The following is an 18,418-nucleotide window of genomic DNA, read 5'->3' as shown; positions in this document are numbered from 1 at the left end:
ACTTAGTTCTTTTGACAAACTTTTGCAAAAACGTTGGAAACTTATTCATATTTGTATTTGCAAAACTTATTCATATTGTGTTTCTAAAATCTAGGCTGATAGAACAGGCTCCATCTGACATGGAGGAACAGGCTGTGACGTGGGCTAAGATGATAATTCCTTTGCTGGTTCACTCAGCTCATAAAGTACAGTTAAAAGCTGCTAGTGCTTTGGAAATGGGTCTACCACTTCTTCAGCAGAACCAAGAAGTGATAGCAGTTGCTGAGCAACTCCTGACTACTGTAAGTCAAATCTACCTTAAATGTAATTGCAGAGTATCACAGAGCCAGGCGTATTTTTTGAATGACCTTCATTCAGTCCCCATACAGCTATTTTACTAGATTTTCAGTCGTATCTTTCTGGCATAAATTAAAAATCCAGAATAGAAATCACTGAAAAGTGTAAAAATATTATATAATAAGTACCAGAGTCAGTACTTTACATATATGGAAGATAAATGCAAATGAAGCCTGAACTGAAATGCATTATTTTGTAAAAAGTATTAAAATGACAGTTCCCCATTTGTGATTTCTAGCACAATATCTTATATTTTTTCAGTCTAATCCTTTAGATTATTTTGATGTTACTAATACATTTATTCTGAACTGAATTAATGTATACCTTATTGTAGTCTTAAAACATGCAAACTAAAGGACAATTGATACAAAACAATAGATATAAGATAGCAATAAAATAATAAGTCAATCCGGTGTTTAAAAACTTAAGTCAAATTTCATATGAATGATACAGATCAATTCTGTAAGAGTTACAAGAATGCAATTAATTTTTATAGCTGCACAATAACATTTTGCAATTGTGTATAGTATGTAACTATGAAGTCTCTGTCAGCCAATTAATATTTAATGCAAAATTTATCTGAATAACTCGGATTTTTTAAAATAAAAACAATATTAGCATTTGATAAAAGTCTGAATTAAATTCACAATATGTACAGTTTTCTCTATCTTACCTTACTCTCATAGGAGAAATACTCTTGGGACCTGGGCTATTACAGCATCTTTAAAAAAAATACTGAGGGTATTGATAACATAGAATAAGAGAGAAAAACAGGCTTTGGAAGAGCATCTCTGAGATTTGATGAAAAGCTGATAAATGTTTAAAAATCCTCTTAGGTTATTTGGTGGCTCTGTCCCAGATCCACAGTTTGATTACATATTTTCCATTATTAAATCTTAAGGATAGTGAATAATCAGGCGACAATCGGTAGGAGAGCAATTTGTTTGTAATACTCTTCCATCACTTTGACCTATAATTACCCAATAATATTAATGGTAGCCCTGTTGCTAGAGTCAATTTAAATCTATTCAAAACATATTTTTATTCTCAGCAACCCAGTTTCCAGTCTCAGAGAATAGATATCTGAATTGTGCCTCGTATGGCACAATTATGCAGTGGACTTGCCACAAGTAATTTAATCATTCCCTTTTGTATCACATGGAATTTTAAAATTGCTTTGATATTTTTTGGAGTGATAGGAGAGGCATAACTGCAATTTCCTTCTGGATATTTGATAAACAACTCTTAGACATTTAAAATAATTCAGAATGTGACCACAAGATTTGGATAAAATATTACAGGGGATGGATGAAAAGTTAATTAAAAATGTTATGACTACTTACTGAGATTTTAAAATGGAAGAAGAAACAGTAAAGGAAAATATGATAACCTGGGCAAAAAAATTTGGGTACACCATAGAGTTGGATGATTGGCAAAAACTGTGGGGAAAAAATTATAGATTGACTATGTCAGCAGCATATAGAGAAAATTTGTACAAAATGTTCTATAGATGGCACCTACCACCAGCAAGATTAACAAAAATGTTCCCAAATTAGCCCATCAGAATGCTGGAAATGTAAAGAAACACAAAGAACATATTACCATATGTTGTGGACCTGTCCAATGGCAAAAAAAATATTGGGCAAGGATAAAAAAGATTGGTTGGAGGAGATGATAAAACAACAGATACACTTAAAGCCAGAGCTATTTCTATTGAGCATACTAACAGGGAAATATAATAAAAAAACCTCAGTACTTGATGATTCGTGTAATAACAGCCGCGAGAATTAGCTACGCACAAAATTGGAAAAACAGAAATATACCCACAGAGGAAATGGTAATAAGGAAAATACTTGATTGCTCTGAAATGGACAGGTTGACAATGGAAATTAAAGATAAAGGAGAATAGAATATTATTCCGTTTGGGACATGGTACAGTTGGTTAGATAAGAGATGCAAAGATTAGAAAACTACAATGAAAGACGATCAAAGTACTAGAAACAATATGAGTATAATAATAGTTAAAAGTATATACATATAGAAACCCGGTTAGAATTATAGGAATAAGAAAGATAAATATGGTATTGTATAAAGAAAAGTTAAATAGTTGAACATAGGAAGTATAATAGAATGCATAATGTATAATGTTGATACAACCAGTATATCGTGGCTGTAAAATTGAAGCTGTTAATGCATAATGAAAACGTATAATAAAACTTCATTTAAAAAAAAAATCTGAATGCTGTTCTAGGATCCTAGCTGACCAATTCTGAACAAACCCCCAAGAATCTCATCAAAGTGCATTTTTATCTAATTTAATTTAACATTTTAATAAATTTTCTCTATTATAATCCTACAGAAAGTAATTCCAGAACTCCAAAAGCTATTTTTTTCAAAACATGAAACATATATTCTGAAACTGTGGCCTCTGTTTGTAAAGCTGCTTGGAAAAGTAAGTTGGAGAAAAAAATCTTTATAAGCTATGATACCGGAAGTACATTACAGCGTACAGTGATACTGTATTTTTCCCTTTAGACATTGCATCATAGTGGAAGCTTTATCAATTCCTTGCTGCATTTAGAAGAACTTGGATTTCGTAGTGGCTCCCCGGTGGTAAAGAAAATAGCTTTCATTGCATGGAAAAGTCTGATTGATAACTTTGCTTTAAATCCAGGTATGCTAAAATGTTGAGCAGTAAGTATCAGCAATGAATATACGCTTTGTTTCTCACATGCAGAAGGAAAGTCAGTGGTTAAGCTGACACAAAAACATAAGAAGTTATTAGTGATGTTGATAGTTTAAATTAAATTAGTTGCCATCTTGGCTATATTTAGTATAAGATTTACATAGTTCTTATCATTGCCAGATACCAGCTATCTCTTATGAGAATGTGCTTTTCACCCACTATAAATCATTTACTCAAATATAAGTTCTGCCTGATTCCCAGCAACTCTGGGCAATTTTCAAATGGTTAAAAACCTTTAAAAACAAAGAACACAAATCAAAAAGAACAAAGGTGACAGAGATAAGAAACCTGGCTGGAAAGCCCCAAAGGTATTTTTCAAAAGACAACTGGGCTTTTGTGGGTTTTTTTCCCTTGAAAATGTTTTGCTTCTCATTCAAAAAGCTTCTTCAATTCTGAGAACAGTTCTTCAGAACTGAAGAAGCTTCGTGGATGAGAAGTGAAACGTTTTCAAGGGGGAAAAAAACAAGAAAGTGTATTTGTCTTTTGGAAAGTACCTTTGGGATAGCCCTGACTTGGATGGTTGAGAATCTCCATAGACCCCTGGATGGGAAGAAGAAAAAGAGGAAAATGGGCCTCAATCATGCTTGCCAAAGGCCCATTGAAACACCAATGTTTAAAATACTTTTCTGGATTATTAGCCTTTCCCATGAGAAAGCTTATAGAAGACTACATTTTAAAGCTTTTAGAGATAGGGAGTACAGAATTCAAATACAAAAACCATGGTGGCACAGTGGTTAGAATGCAGTATTGCAGGCTAACTCTGCCGACTGCCAGAAGTTCAATTCTGACAGCTCAAGATTGACTCAGCCTTCCATCCTTCCAAGGTCAGTAAAATGAGGGACCACATTATGGGGGCTAATACGCTGACATTGTAAACTGCTCAGAGAACGCTGTAAAGCATTATGAAGCAGTATATAAGTCTAGATGCTATTGCTATAATTACACAAGTGTAAGAGAATTATCTTTCTGAAACACCCATAGAAAAGGAGTGGCTTATTTGTATTTGTTTTGCTGTTGGTTTTCCTCCTTTCTTTCCTTTTTGTATTTATATTTATATTTTTTTCTTTCTGATATTAGTTTGGGTTATCTTTTACAATTGTAAAAATCTTCAATAAAATGTTTTTTTTTAAAAGAGGATGCCATATTTGTTAGACAAATCCATTTTCAATTCATAGCAACCCAGTGAGGCAAGAAGGATTAAACTTTGCTTCTCTTTCTATTCAATATAATCAATATTTTCAATTTCTGTTTTCGAAGATATATTATGCAGTGCAAAAAGGCTGAGATTGCTGATGCAGCCACTGACCTCTATTCATGTGAGAACTGAAACTCTGGCACTGACCAAGCTTGAAGTTTGGTGGTATTTATTAATGAGGCTTGGATCTCAGCTTCCAGTCCACTTTGAACAGGTAGCTTAATGTTTGTTGTTAAACTAATATTGAGCATTAGTTAAAATGGGGTTCTGAAGGACATTTACATTTCTATGCAATATCTGACATATTGATTGTGCTCTTGTATGCATTATCCCATTCAATAAATAATACATGTATGCATTAAATATCTCTTGTTTATTGCTAGAATAAATTATTGAGATCTGATCTGCCAATTTATTTTATTTTGGGCTTATGCTTCAGTGTTTCTTTTTTAGGTTTGTGTACCATTAATTCTGAACACTTTAAGCCTAGTTGCCTCTCCGCTACAAGACAATTCATCATGGTTAATTTCTAATCAGAATTTAACTATGCCGTGTAGTTCACGAAAACCAGGTATGAAGCAAGCAGATACAAGTACATTGGCAGCTGAGGGGAGGGAGGGGGAAGCACTGGGAAGGTTGGGAGGTGATGACCACACTGGTGGGATATGGCGTTGTGAAGGGGGAGGAAGAGGGTCATCTCAATTCTGCCCAATTGTACCACTGACCCGAAATGGTTCACACAACCTGCAAAATATGTTAGTTCTGGGTTTAAAAAGAAAAAAAGAGCCCTTTTCCAGTTCTTTCACACTCCTAGTCTGTTCCAAAGCACTTGCCCTGAGAAGTAGAACATTTTGAGTAGACTTTCTTTGCTCCTTGCCATTCCTGAAAGTAAGCTTTGTTAAGGTGATATCAACAAGCACTGCAGTTCAGAACTATAGTTTAAGCATAGGACCATTAATGGAAGATAATGTCATATACATTTGGGGAAACTTTCTAAATAAAATAGACTGGCTAGCTTTGAAGTACAATCCTATTGTTAGAAGCATGAGACATAATCAGATCTTCAACCTCATTTCCATCAGCCAGTTCTTCAAGTTACTCCTACTGGGGAGGGGTGTTGTGGTGGTGGTGGGGTTTCCCCATATAAACCATTTTCTTTGCTAGAAGAGAGAGAAAAATGCAATGTTTTTATTTCAGGAGTTTTCCCTTTTGGAAATATTGCCACTCCAAAGATGACTTTGAATTCTAGCAGTGAAGGAGCTGTTATTCCATCTATTCAGCTTCTAGGAATTGAAATGCTACTTCACTTCTTTATGGGACCAGAAGTATTGACTTTCGCCAAGGAAAATAAAATCGTACTTAGTTTAGGTAACTATTTGTTGGGTAAAATAACTTTTATAATAAGGTAAAATACTGTAGCCTTAGTTTTATTTTTAAAAACTGCTGATTTGTCAGTGAGAGAAGTTCTTTACTGTCTCCTTATATAGAACCTCTTCAGTGCCCAGTAATCAACAGTCCTTCCTTTTTCTGCAAGTATGCCAGTGTTTTCATAAATGCAGCTCGGGATGGTTTCATTGCAATTGGAAGAGATGTTTCTGGTAAGGACTTTTATGTGCGGGTTAGATATTTATTGTAAGCAGGAATCTTCAACTCTAAAGACAAAAGGCATTAACTATAGGAATGCTATATAAATATAAATAATAAATAAATAAAAATCAATTAGCTAGTTCTTGCTATTGGGCTTAAAATGGAAAAGAGGCATGTCATAAAAAGATGAGGAAAAAAAGTTGATGATTGTGGTTCATTTTAATTGTTCAGATAGATAGAACTGAGCATTTTACTGTCTATAGTCCATTGGCACTGGATTTTGAGTCTTTGGTTTTGAGTCCTTGCAGACATATTCCATTTTTTCTTTGTTCCTTACTATTCCTGAAAAGTAAACTGAATTAGTTCCTTGTCTCCTTTTGGACAAGATAAGCCCCAGAAACCCTATTGCTGACTGCCATGGTGATTTGGATATTAACAACTCAACAAGTTGTTTGCAGCTTTTGTCTTCTACTCATAGAAAAATTCTTTAGTGGGCATTTTTTGTTTAAAAAAACCTTATAGTGCAGTAGTTGGCATCTTTCAGATACCTGTTTATATAATATAAATATACTTAACTGATTTTTCTCTTGATTTTCCTTTTGTTTAAATCACGCCTTGCAGATGTTATGCTCACTGCTATATGGAGAGAATTAGTTGGTTTTGTGAAAGCTGCAATTGAATCAGGTAATCATTGTTTATATGATTCAACTGTATAGAGACCTTATGAAAATGAGGAATTACTGAATTTATTCATGTACACTTAGAGCTATCTAAGTAAATTGGTATCATACCATGCTACTGTTTGAACACAGCTTACAGTTAAACCTCATTATTTAGAAGTGATTTGCCCAAACTGGGATCTGGGTAAAGATGCAGTTAAGTGTATGAAGCCTGTTACTATGTCCAGTGTTATAAGATCTGACTGACCACCGCATGCATAACTTATTTCTAGGCAACAAAAGAGAACGGCAGAATTCAGAAGTATTAACTATGTTGCTGCAGACTTTAAAAAACATTATTTTGTCAAAAGAATTACCAGTATTAAACTCATTGGTAAGTGTTGATAGAGTTTTTACATGTGTGAAATTTAAATTTATCGTATTCACCATTCTTATGTAAAACGAACCCTAAATTGGATATCCTTTTTAGATACTTATATATTTATAAGAGTGGTTCCAGTATTTTATTTATTAGAGCTCAAGGCAATATTTTGCTGTTCAGAAGTTTATATATTTGAGGGGTCCTTGATGCCCTGAATTTGGTTGTTTTCTTCAAGATGTTTCAATAGCCAAACTAGGTAACATCATTACCTATTATGAGAGCACCAAGGATCCACTCATTTCAAACCTGAGCTACAAATATTCTCCTTTATTGGTTTATATACTTACAAAAGTGATTCAGCATTTCATTTATTAGAGCTTAAGGGCAAATTTTGCTATTATGTGCACTCATATACAGCATAATCCTTTGGATAAGTCATATTTGTATGATAAGCTATAAGCTATAAATAGTGCTTATTTCCTGTGCAGCAGAACGCTGGTTTGGATAATCTTGATATTTTTTTTCATGATATGTTCAGTTTCCAAATGCACATGAATATATAAACAAAGGAGAAGAGTATTTTATAATTTTAATCATGTTGATCTGATGTAGATACCAGTTAATATTTTTACCTTGTTACCTGTTAAATGAAAGGCTTTGCTTTTTTCTGTTTTAGCCCTTGCTAGAAGTGGCTATTAAAGAATTGCCTCCAAAAGTATTGGGATCACCAGCCTATCAGATTGCTGACATGGATCTTCTGAATGTAAGTACAATACGTATGATGTGTGATGCTGCTTGGATGAGTTACACAAAGCATGGTATTGCCACATGCTTTGTTTCCTATAAGAAATACAACTGGTAAGATACCAGGCACAGATATTGATAAGTGGTTGCTTTGGTTCACCGGGAGCCGATGCGGATGGCAGCGGAATTGGACAATGAGGAAGAAAGGGGACCAGTCAGGGAGTCTGGAGAGGACTTGGACGAGGGTCCTGCATCCGGTGCAGGGATGGAATCAGGACCATCTGGGAGTGGGGTTCTTCCTTCGGAGTCTGGCAGCAGCAAAGCAGAGGACCCAGGGGAGCCTGTTCCCAGTGCATGTGTGCACAGGGCTGCTAGAAGGCAAGAGCAGCTGAAGCAGAAGGGGCACCTCAGGAGTAAGGCTGGGAGGTGATTGCCCCTCCCATAAGTGATAAAAGTCAGACCTCAATGACGAAACCTTTGCAGGAAGCAAAGTAGCTCGATAGATTCCGAGTCCTCCTTGAAACTCTGTGTACTCTGGTTGGTTTCTTCTGGTACTTTGGTTGGTTTCTGTTATAATTAATTGGATACTTCTGTTTTTGGCAACATTCCACCATACTGAAAGGTGTCTGCTTATCTTGAGGAACTGTTTATAATTAGTTCTGGCTGGGAATGAAAGTAATTCCCAGCATTGCAATAAAATAGGTTTTGCTTTTAAAACAAGTTTGTTATTAATTATGTTTGACGAAGCCTGGGTCAGAACAGTGGTTCTCTTAATCCTACTAGAGTCCAAATTCCTAAACTATTAGAAGAATGGATTTGGAATTTCTACACATTGGTTAAGTTGACCCTCCTAAAGCAGAAATCAAAAGCTGATGAGTCAGAATGTCATGTCCATTTCCTTTAAGTCTAAGACATTGATTGGAAACAGACATTCCCAAGTCAGATAAAGATTAACATGTCAGTGTGAGAGCAAGCCAGTTTAGCTTTCATACTGTTCAAAAACCAGGAACTGCTTTTAATTATTTTTTCCTGTATAGAAATGCACTCATCATTTAGATTCAAGAAATAATCCATTTAAACAAAATGTGTTCAATTGTAAGGAAATTGTAAGGAAAGGAATATCTAACTGTAAGACGTGACCCTGTCTTGTATACTATAACCTTATTCCACCAGAGCAGCAGCCTATCAAATGTACTATGTACTAATTCACAATTAAAATCTGAAGTGGCACAAATGAGAAACATATTCCTAAGTGCCATAGAAAAACTATCCTGATCTTCTCTCTCATAGAGTCAGGAAGATGAAATATGTTGCATGGTGCTCGGAATTCATTTTTACATAGTGAAAGAAAGAACTAACTAGGTTAGGAAGGCACATAAAGGCAAGGAGTCTGCTACTGCTCCCTAAGTTGCATTGCAATGGTTGAGTATTTTTGTTTTTGAAGGAAAAGAATTCCAGTAATTTGATCCAAATACTTGTGTATTTATTGCAACATTCTCATATGAGATTATCTCTTCTATATTAATTATGCAAACATACTTATTTTTAAGAATAGTCTGCTTGCTATTAAATGCAAAATATATTGCAAAGTCCAGACCAAACCCTATTGTACTGTAATAGTAGGGCAAGACCTGAAACGAGCAATTCACATTAGGAAACTTTCAGATGTTATTGAGTTAAAGCAATTTACCATGGAAAAGTGGGTTAAAGTTCTTGCAGAGTGTCATGAGAGTTTGATCATTGATTACAGGTAGAGTAATCAATGGTGGAGCTATTATAACTAAAGTTAATTCAAACAATTCATAATTAGAAGGAAGAAATTATATTCTCTTATTGACATATTTCATGTTGGATTACTTACAAAACAGGCACCAGACTTGGTTGTTGTTTTGTCACTTAGATCCCCTTTAAATATCAATAAGATCCATATGAAGAAGCTCAAATAACATTCAGTGGAGACTTTTGCGCAAACTTTGATAAATCCTGAAAGAAGGTGAATATTTTTTTAAAAGGCAATATGAATTTAGACACAATTAACATATTAATTAAAAGCAGGAAGATCTGAGGATTTGGCAGTTTAATTTACATAATTTTGCCAGCCAAGATGCTATAGGAAGAATGCCTGGTCACAAGGTCAACCTTTATAATGTCAAGGTAATATCGAAGGGTTGAATTATTTCATAAAAGTATGTTGGTTGACAGTTGTGAAACAGAAATGTAGTCATGATGAAAACGTTGATGGTGGGCAGAGTTGGTAAGGCAGAATAAACTTTACATTACTCCAATGAATAATAGACTTTAACTGCCTGAATAATTAGGTTTTCTTTTCTTGTCAGGGAACTCCAGCACTGTTCCTGGTTCAGCTTTTATTCTGTGAAGATGTTCTGAAATGTGGAGTTGAAAATAGAAGGTAGATATTCCTGAACAGTTTTTTAAAAAATCTATATGATGATAAAAACATAGTTTTAAAAATTCTGTATGCTGATACTGAAGTTTATTCGAAAGTGCTACTTTATTTAAAATAACCCTTGTGAAGTACAATAATGCATCAACAAATGGTAGTGTTATCCTGCTTATGTATAACTTAACTACCCTTCCCATCTCTAAAAGTTAAAACTACACCAATTAATTTGATTATGTACAACTGGATATTTAGTTGCTAAAATACACCTCTTTAATTTTGATTCTAATTACTTATTTTTCTTAACTAGATTCTTGTCAAACTACGAAACTCTTGTGGATTGTGCTTTGTCTGGCCCTACGTCTCCTCTGGCTTTTACTGAGTCTGTACTCACAATTGTGAGTCAAAATGCCATGCACTTGGAAAATAAGGAATATTTGTGGCGAATGTGGAGTATTATGGTTAACCCATTAACTGAATGGATTAAACAGGTATAGTCAACTAATTTGTCTAGTTAAGTATCAATTATATAGAGATACCAAAATATTACTACAGAAATAAAAATACTTTCCAGAACTAGATTTAAAAAATAAACAAGAATATTAAGGTTTTAATGTGTCTTAAATATATAAACAGTAAACAGTTCATGTGTCAACCTAGATACAGGTAGTCCTTGACTTATGCCCACAGTTGAGCCCAGGATTTATGTTGCTAAGTGAGAAATTTGTTAAGTGGGTTTTGCCCATTGTACAACTTTTCTTGCCACATTTGTCAAGTGAATCACTGCAATTGTCAAATTAGTAACGCGGTTGTTCAGTGAATCTGGCTTCCCTGTAGACTTTGCTTGTCAGAAGGTCACAAAAGAAGATCATGTGACCCTGGGACACTGCAAGTGTCCTAAATATGAACCAGTTGGCAAGCATCCAAATGTAAATCGTGACCATGGGGATGTTGCAACGGTCATAAGTGTGGAAAATGTCCCTAAGTCACTTTTTTCAGTGCCGTTGTTACTTCGAATGTCATTAAATGAACTGTTTTAAGTCGAGGACTACCTGAACAATGTTTTAAATGCTTTGAATGTTAAAATTTTTCAATGTTTTCAATTTGGGCTACTTTTTTTTTTTCCTTAGACAAATGAAGTCAATCAAGGGGATGCTTTGGAGCATAATTTCAATGCAATTTACTGTGCACTGTTGCTACCAGTAAACTATATATTTTCATCTTCTGAATTCCCAGAGGTAGGAAACTTTGAATATCTATAGTAGTACTTGTCATTCAGAATCTAAGGTGTGTTAATATATAATTTGTTTTGCTACAGCTTGCCATGAAAACACTATTGCGTTCTTGGTCAGAACTGTATAAAGCATTTGCCCGTTGTGCATTACTAGTAGCAACAGCAGACGATAACACATGCTGTGAGGAACTCTGTGCCAAAATAATATCTGGATTAAAAGATGAAGCACATCTTGTAAGTGGAGGTTCCCTTATCCTAGTACACAAATATTTCTGTGTTCCTTTGTATGCTGTCTTGACATATCTGTCTTATTTCTGTTTCAGAATCAACCCATGTTGGAAGGGCTCTCTTATATTACAACAGTCATAGTTGAATGCGTCTGTTTTGCACCTTATGATAAGAGATTTCTATCAGCACATAAACGTAAGATTTGCTAGTATGAAGATATTGCAATATTCAGTGGCCTATCTCTATTTTTCTTTTATATTTTTTCCACCTCTCCTAATACACATAGTCTTCAACAGCCTTATAACCACATTTTCAATCAGAACATTGTCGCTAAGCAATGTAGTTATTGAGTCCTCACGTGGCTATGTACCAATTTTGTGCCCTTTTTGCCCAAATCCAAATTCTCCCATTGACTTTGCTTGCCGAAAGCTGGCTGGAAAGGTCACAAATGGCATTCTCATGACCCCAAGATCCTGCAGCTGTCATAAGTACAGTATCCTTTGTTCTATTCCCACCATTCCATTGCTCATCATCTTCTGTCCCACTGCTTTTAATAATAACAAGCTAAGCTTTAGAACATGGTTACAGAGAAGCATGACCCACAAGTCTCCCACAAGCATGCCCACAAGCATGACCCACAAGCCTCCCACAAGTGATATTGCAACTAGTGGGTATGAGGGATGGTTGAATCTGAATAACTTTTCATTTTAAAATGCTACTAAGTTTTTATGTTTCAAGTAAAATTAATGTTAAATTGTTCTTCAGCTCCACAGAAGCTAGCGGAATGGGCCAGAAGGTCAAAAAATCCCCTTGGCAAGCTGTGTTCTGTAATGAAACTTCTGATAATACTGATAAACTCTCTTAAGATGCTTATATCCGGGGAATCTGACTTTGAACAATTAGCTCCTGTTGCTTCTGGGATCGTTGGTATTCTTCAGAATATCATTGCCCGCATCTCTTTGCCTTCTGTCATCAGAGCGGTCTTGGGATTTATTGCAAAACCTTTCACAGCATTGTATCAAAAAATAGAGTAAGTATATGTATATTATAGAGCTGGGTTTCACTGATGTAGCAGTTGCACACTGATGTTATTCTGATGAATTTGTCTCATACAAATAATCTGAAGTAATGATGATGGTGCTTGGGATGGCCTTTCATGAAGACTGCAAATTAAAAGAGAACAAAAGCAGATTAAAGATGGGTGGACAAGGTACAGGAGTGAGAGATGCACCTTTGGAAGACCTGAAAGACCAGGTTAGTGAAAGATAATTCCAGAGAAAATGCATCTCTGTGGTTCCTAACAGGTGACATTGATTTGAGGGCATGTAATCATAATCATGGAAGACCCTTTGACTCTTACTTCAGCTCTTGACTTTCTAGATATACTTTATTGGTGGCATCCTAATTTAAAGTTCTGTAATTAAAACATCCCATTTTAAACTAGGTTTTAATATCAGTTTTTAAATTACTTGAACCAAGTAGCTTTATCATCAAACATTTATTACAACTGCATAAGCAAGCTTCACCAAGGAAAAGATTGCTCATTTTTCTACTAGGAAAGAGAAGGTGATCATCACATAAAAGCTTCATCTTAAAACAGATTTGGGGTTTTTGATTGCAGACATTTTTTTTACCCATATGCTCATTAACTGATCTGTTAAAAATCTTACAGGATTATGCAGCTAAAATTTTCTTAGTTGAGCAACAGCCTGGAAGTATGTACATGATTACAGATTAATGTTAATCCTTCTCTGAAAAATTCAATTTAATTGTGTTGCAGAGCATTGGGCCATTCCTTAATTTGTGTTGATATGGGCACAATTATATTTACCTTAGCTGCATCTCATTTGAAAGTGCTGGGCTGCCTTTAAAAATTGTTCAGAAGGCTGAGTCCAGATTCTTGATTGGGAAGTTACAGAGAGTATGTAACTTGCTTAACAAAGATAAACTGTCTTAATCTGTTTTTGTGGGACTGTCAAATCACTATGAAGTTTTATATACAAACCTTGATTTTTAGTATCTTCAGGTGAGTCCCTACTCTCGGTCTTTTGGCCGTCAGAAACATATTTGGTAGAAATGCAGGAAGGCATTCTCAGTGAGTATTCCCTCATTGCCAGGTGGGTTTATCCCTGTTACCTTCTGGCAGCAAGCAAATAATTTTGTTTTACTTTTTTAAAAAATGGAAAAACGTTTAGTGCATTCATTCATTGAAATGTGCTTTACTTTCCTGGAATGCAGTTTGCTGAGGGTTTTTTTTTAATTGACTTGAGTAGCTTAGTGTTGTCATTCTGTTTTTATCTTCATTTTTGGTGATACCTTGAACATCATTTGGAATGAAAGGGCAGAATATGAAATATATATTATAGTTGAATAAAGTGCTCAGCACTTGGATAATTTCTTAATGTATTCAGTGTACTCTTTCCTTAATATATGTAGTGTAACCTATTCACTAAACCAGTATCTACTGTATATCTTACCTATTAGCTGTATTTCAGCTTAAGATTGTAGTCAAACTGCAGTTGTTAACTTTATAGGTGAATAGATACTTACGTGCAAACTATTTTTTTTCTGCAAGGTCTACTAATCCCTCTAGAACAAGTCCTGCGCTCATTTTCAAGGTACTTTATATATAGAAAAAAGCTATTTTTCTGATTCCTAAATGGTAACAATATTCAATATGCTGCTGTTCTGCAGTTAATTTTAGGAAAAAATACAGCTTATGGTTTTTATTGTTTTATTATATTGTGCTTTGTGCTGTGATAGACTTTGTACATCACCTAAAGCCCCTGAAGTTGAGTCAAGTTTATAAATGCTTTTAATAAATAAATGGTGCTCACTTATTCATTTGTGAGAGGTATTCCCAATTCAGATGTACTCTGCCATAGAAATACAGATTTGGCTGGGAGAGTACTGCAGATTGCAGTGGCACTTCTAGCTAGCATGCATGTGGGGACCTATTCTGACAGCAGTATCAGATTCTCATCCTTTTACCTTGATTAATATATACTGTGGCCAAATTTTGTTAAAATACAGCTATTGCCATTTCAAATGGCCTTCAGAAATTGCAGTTGGTTCAGAATGCAGCAGAAAATGTTTTGGTAGATGTTTTCAGGCAGATCCTAACAAGACTTTCAAGGGCTACACTGGTTACCAGTGAGTTTCTATATCAATTCCAAATATGGGTGATAAGGCCAGATCAGGGACTATACCTCCTATACCACCTTATTTGCCTCTTCAGATCTAGAGAAGATATTCTGTATAGGTAGGGATAAGCATAACATCCTTCCTGATGCATGCAAAGCTCTGTATTGGGAGGTACCGTTGATGCTGTCTTTGGTTATTTCCCTGCTAATAGAGTAAGACTGAGAACTCAAGAAAACATCCCAGAGGTTTATGCAATGACAAACTATCTCCGTATTAGGCTTTTAGCCAATTGTTGGGGATCACTAAAGTGACATGGTGGGAAATATAGTGCTTCATGTATGAGTGATGTGTTTTATTGTTATTTTTACTGGTGATACAATGAGCCATCTAGGTTTATTGCATATATGGTTTGTAAATAAATAAGTAAATAAATAACACTGTCCATTAAGCCAACAGAGTTCAACCAAGTTCCCAATTGCTAATTGCCTTTAGAAGATAACTTGTTTTTTAATTTGAATTGTTATAAATTTAATTTGAACGGGGTATAAATTAGAAAGGGCAATATGCTTGTTATGTAAATGCAAATGAGATTAATACCTCATTTAAAAAAAAATAATGATATTTCTTACACCATTTTTGTTTCTTAGTGTGAAAAGTTACTGGCAGACAGCCTTACTTGTTTGCAGTCAAACTATACTGCAACCTTTGACAGCTGTGTCTTGAAAGAGATTTTTCCATTATTAAGTATAATGCTTTTAAATAAGAATAGGCATATAAGCAGCCATGCTGCTCGCTTTTGGAATACAACATTTGGAAAAGAGGAAAGCCTGGAATACCCTGAAGAATTTAAGTAAGACATCTTTTGTTCTTGTGCTCATCGTAACATTTTGTATTATCTGAAAACAGACACATAACATAATATAACATAATTTGGATCTAGACATTCCTTCTATTTATGACACCGTTTTTCCTGTGCTTGATGCATCCCTCTATATAGTCACATGAAAAGAGGCTGTACAAGAAGGAAGGAATTTATTATTTCTACCAGTTGCTTCATTCAGTTGAGCATCTCAGAACCAAAACTGATAGAAAGAAAGGATCACATCTTGGCTTTATTAAAAATAATTTTATTACAGTTTAAAAATATAAAAATTAAAAAAATCATACAAACCAAGAAAAATATAAAATATATAAAATATTAAAAAGAAAAAATGTCCAGAGAAAGGGGGGAGAGAAAGAAGAGAGAGGAAGAAAGAAAAAATGATTGAATGAGAGAAAGAAGAAAGAAAGAGAATAAGAAAAGACAAGTACAAACAATTTCAATAACTTTTTCTAATATTTCAACCGAAGACTCATTCAGTGACCATGCAGAACTACAATAGTGCTGAAAAGTTGGGACTCAGAATAGTCCTTGAAGTTCTGGCTATATAAGCTGTGGTTGCTATTGTTAAACAATGCAGTATTATATGACATTATACTTTATGAGAGTTGTTTTTAGCTGTGAATTAATGTTTCACTTTTTGTGTGTGTTAAGAACTAGAATCGGCCTTAGGAGAGTTGGGAATTTGAAAAAAGATCTGGAGCTCAGTTCATTCTGTCCTGGTAGTCTTGTGTTTAGAACTTCATGTAACCATACACTTGACAGTGAAATTCTGTATGAAAATACAATGATATTCTTTTTCTAATCTTTTTCTCTTCGATTTGTTTAAGATAGATATGAATGAGGTAGTAATTATTTGGGGAAAGTATATGTGAAAATAGGTTCTATTTGAATTCTAAGCATTTTTAATTGGAATATCTTCATGTTTGGAATTACTAAAGAAAAAATATAGGTCTTTTTAAAGTTTAGCTATAAACATTTTGATAAAAACACATTTTTAAATATCACCACAATTTTCAAATTTTCACTGCTATTTTATGCTTCCTTGCAGAACTGTTTTAAATAAAGCAAAACAAAAATTCATACTCTTACTGCCTGCATTTGAAAGCTGTGATATAATGGAGGGATCTAGTACTTCTTATTCTGATTATGTAAGTTCTGATTTTTTTCAATTCCATTTTGGAATTTTGTTAGCAGTTCTCTTTGATCTGAGTAAACACAAACTTATATATAGCTTTAGTTCAGCCACATTATTGATATTTTAATTTAATAATTTAATAAAACTTATTAATTTTAATAAGTTATGCTTATATATGTTAAAACAGACAGAGAACTCCCAGTGGGGTGCAAACATCAGCGGAATAAAAGTAAATCCTAATGGAAAAAGGGACTCATTCCTGGCCCAAACCGGTGAGCCAGAGGAAGAAAATATTGATTTTCACATTACACCTAAAAAGGTAAGACATAGAAGCTTACTAATAAAATTATAGTTTTGGTAGTTGTATCTTTAATAGTTATAGGAAATATCAGTGAGACCCAGGCATATCATGGTAGTCTAGATATGGGGTCCTTCATTTAGAATTGTAGTTAAATTTACAATTTACAAACTTGCTCTCCTTCCCAGACATGAGCAGAAGGTCTCCTACTCATTTGTAGACGGGGTGGGCATCATTTTTTTGTGTTATGCCTGAGATACAGACTCCATGCTTATTTATGAGCTATTTTTCTCTTTTAATGCTTTTTCCTCATACAAGATAAAGCTAGAATTCTCACGGTCAAAATCAAATATAAAAAACATTCCTTTGGAAGAAGAAAACACTATGGACTTTGTGTACATTCCTGTAGAAACAAAAGAGCGAGTCTTAACAGAGCACCAAAAAGAAGTTCTGAGAACTAAAAGGTTTGTCATCAATCACATTAACTTAGTTTTTGCCTGCATCTTCTCTGTGCTATGAAACTTAGGAGTCAAAATTACACCCATTATATTTTGCCAGCCAACTTCTGACTTTAGAGTTTACTCCTTTTGTGGTCAGGAAATGCTAGAAGCAGGTTTTGCAATGAACAGGCTTCCATGGCCTCAAAGGAACGAAGAATATAATCTCCTATACTTTTCTCTGCATATCCACTCCATAACTAGCAAGGAGCTTACTAAACCAGGCTTGTGTGTATAGAAGAGTTTACCAGAGAACACCCTTCTCCACATGGTGTCCTCTAGATACTTTGAATCTAGATATTTTCTAGATTTCTCAGTTAGAATTGTTTTGAAAATGATAGTCTAAAGAAAGAGTTCAATTTCCTCAAACATCCTCTGCAGAAATACAAGTTTGGTTTATGTTGTGTTCCTTTCTATACATTTTTTTCAGGGATGATATTCCTGTCATGTATAATAATCTGGACATGTCTCAAGACGCTGTTCTCTTTTCCCAGGACACTCAGAACCAGGAGGATTCTTTGTAAGTAATAAGCACCAGAAATATTTTTTTAAAGGGTTTGTATAGGCGAAACTCGAAAAATTAGAATATCGTGCAAAAGTTCATTTATTTCAGTAATGCAACTTAAAAAGGTGAAACTAATATATGAGATAGACTCATTACATGCAAAGAAAGATAGGTCAAGCCGTGATGTGTCATAATTGAGATGATTATGGCTTACAGCTCATGAAAACCCCAAATCCACAATCTCAGAAAATTAGAATATTACATGCAATCAATAAAACAAGGATAGTACATAGAATATCGGACCTCTGAAAAGTATAAGCATGCCTATGTACTCAGGACTTGGTTTGGGCCCCTTTTGCAGCAATTACTGCCTCAATGCGACATGGCATGGGAGCTGTCAGCCTGTGGCACTGCTGAGGTGCTATGGAAGACCAGGATGCTTCA

General features: G+C 34.7%; 1 protein-coding gene across 2 annotated transcripts in view; it reads left to right on the top strand.

Moving 5' to 3' along the window:
• The window catches only part of RIF1 (replication timing regulatory factor 1), a 41,674-nt gene that overhangs the window by 10,010 nt on the left and 13,246 nt on the right, over positions 1 to 18,418 (top strand). For both annotated transcript variants that reach the window (XM_087950049.1, XM_087950048.1), the window contains exons 6-27: positions 95 to 281; positions 2,696 to 2,788; positions 2,872 to 3,010; positions 4,340 to 4,491; positions 4,731 to 4,848; positions 5,475 to 5,645; positions 5,765 to 5,875; positions 6,486 to 6,548; positions 6,817 to 6,917; positions 7,582 to 7,668; positions 9,986 to 10,059; positions 10,361 to 10,541; positions 11,181 to 11,288; positions 11,369 to 11,518; positions 11,608 to 11,707; positions 12,278 to 12,542; positions 14,088 to 14,130; positions 15,304 to 15,506; positions 16,588 to 16,687; positions 16,862 to 16,993; positions 17,291 to 17,436; positions 17,900 to 17,989. In XM_087950049.1, the coding sequence (XP_087806175.1) occupies positions 95 to 281; positions 2,696 to 2,788; positions 2,872 to 3,010; positions 4,340 to 4,491; positions 4,731 to 4,848; positions 5,475 to 5,645; positions 5,765 to 5,875; positions 6,486 to 6,548; positions 6,817 to 6,917; positions 7,582 to 7,668; positions 9,986 to 10,059; positions 10,361 to 10,541; positions 11,181 to 11,288; positions 11,369 to 11,518; positions 11,608 to 11,707; positions 12,278 to 12,542; positions 14,088 to 14,130; positions 15,304 to 15,506; positions 16,588 to 16,687; positions 16,862 to 16,993; positions 17,291 to 17,436; positions 17,900 to 17,989 (2,814 nt within the window). The remainder of the gene's footprint in view (positions 1 to 94; positions 282 to 2,695; positions 2,789 to 2,871; positions 3,011 to 4,339; positions 4,492 to 4,730; positions 4,849 to 5,474; positions 5,646 to 5,764; positions 5,876 to 6,485; positions 6,549 to 6,816; positions 6,918 to 7,581; positions 7,669 to 9,985; positions 10,060 to 10,360; positions 10,542 to 11,180; positions 11,289 to 11,368; positions 11,519 to 11,607; positions 11,708 to 12,277; positions 12,543 to 14,087; positions 14,131 to 15,303; positions 15,507 to 16,587; positions 16,688 to 16,861; positions 16,994 to 17,290; positions 17,437 to 17,899; positions 17,990 to 18,418) is intronic.

This window comes from Notechis scutatus, chromosome 1 (assembly GCF_049901735.1).
Source record: "Notechis scutatus isolate UNSWTSFEM ecotype Mainland chromosome 1, rNotScu1.2, whole genome shotgun sequence".
NCBI classification, from domain to species: Eukaryota; Metazoa; Chordata; class Lepidosauria; order Squamata; family Elapidae; genus Notechis; species Notechis scutatus.
The sequence above is the reverse complement of the archived record's forward strand: the minus strand, read 5'-3'. Positions and strand labels throughout refer to the sequence as shown.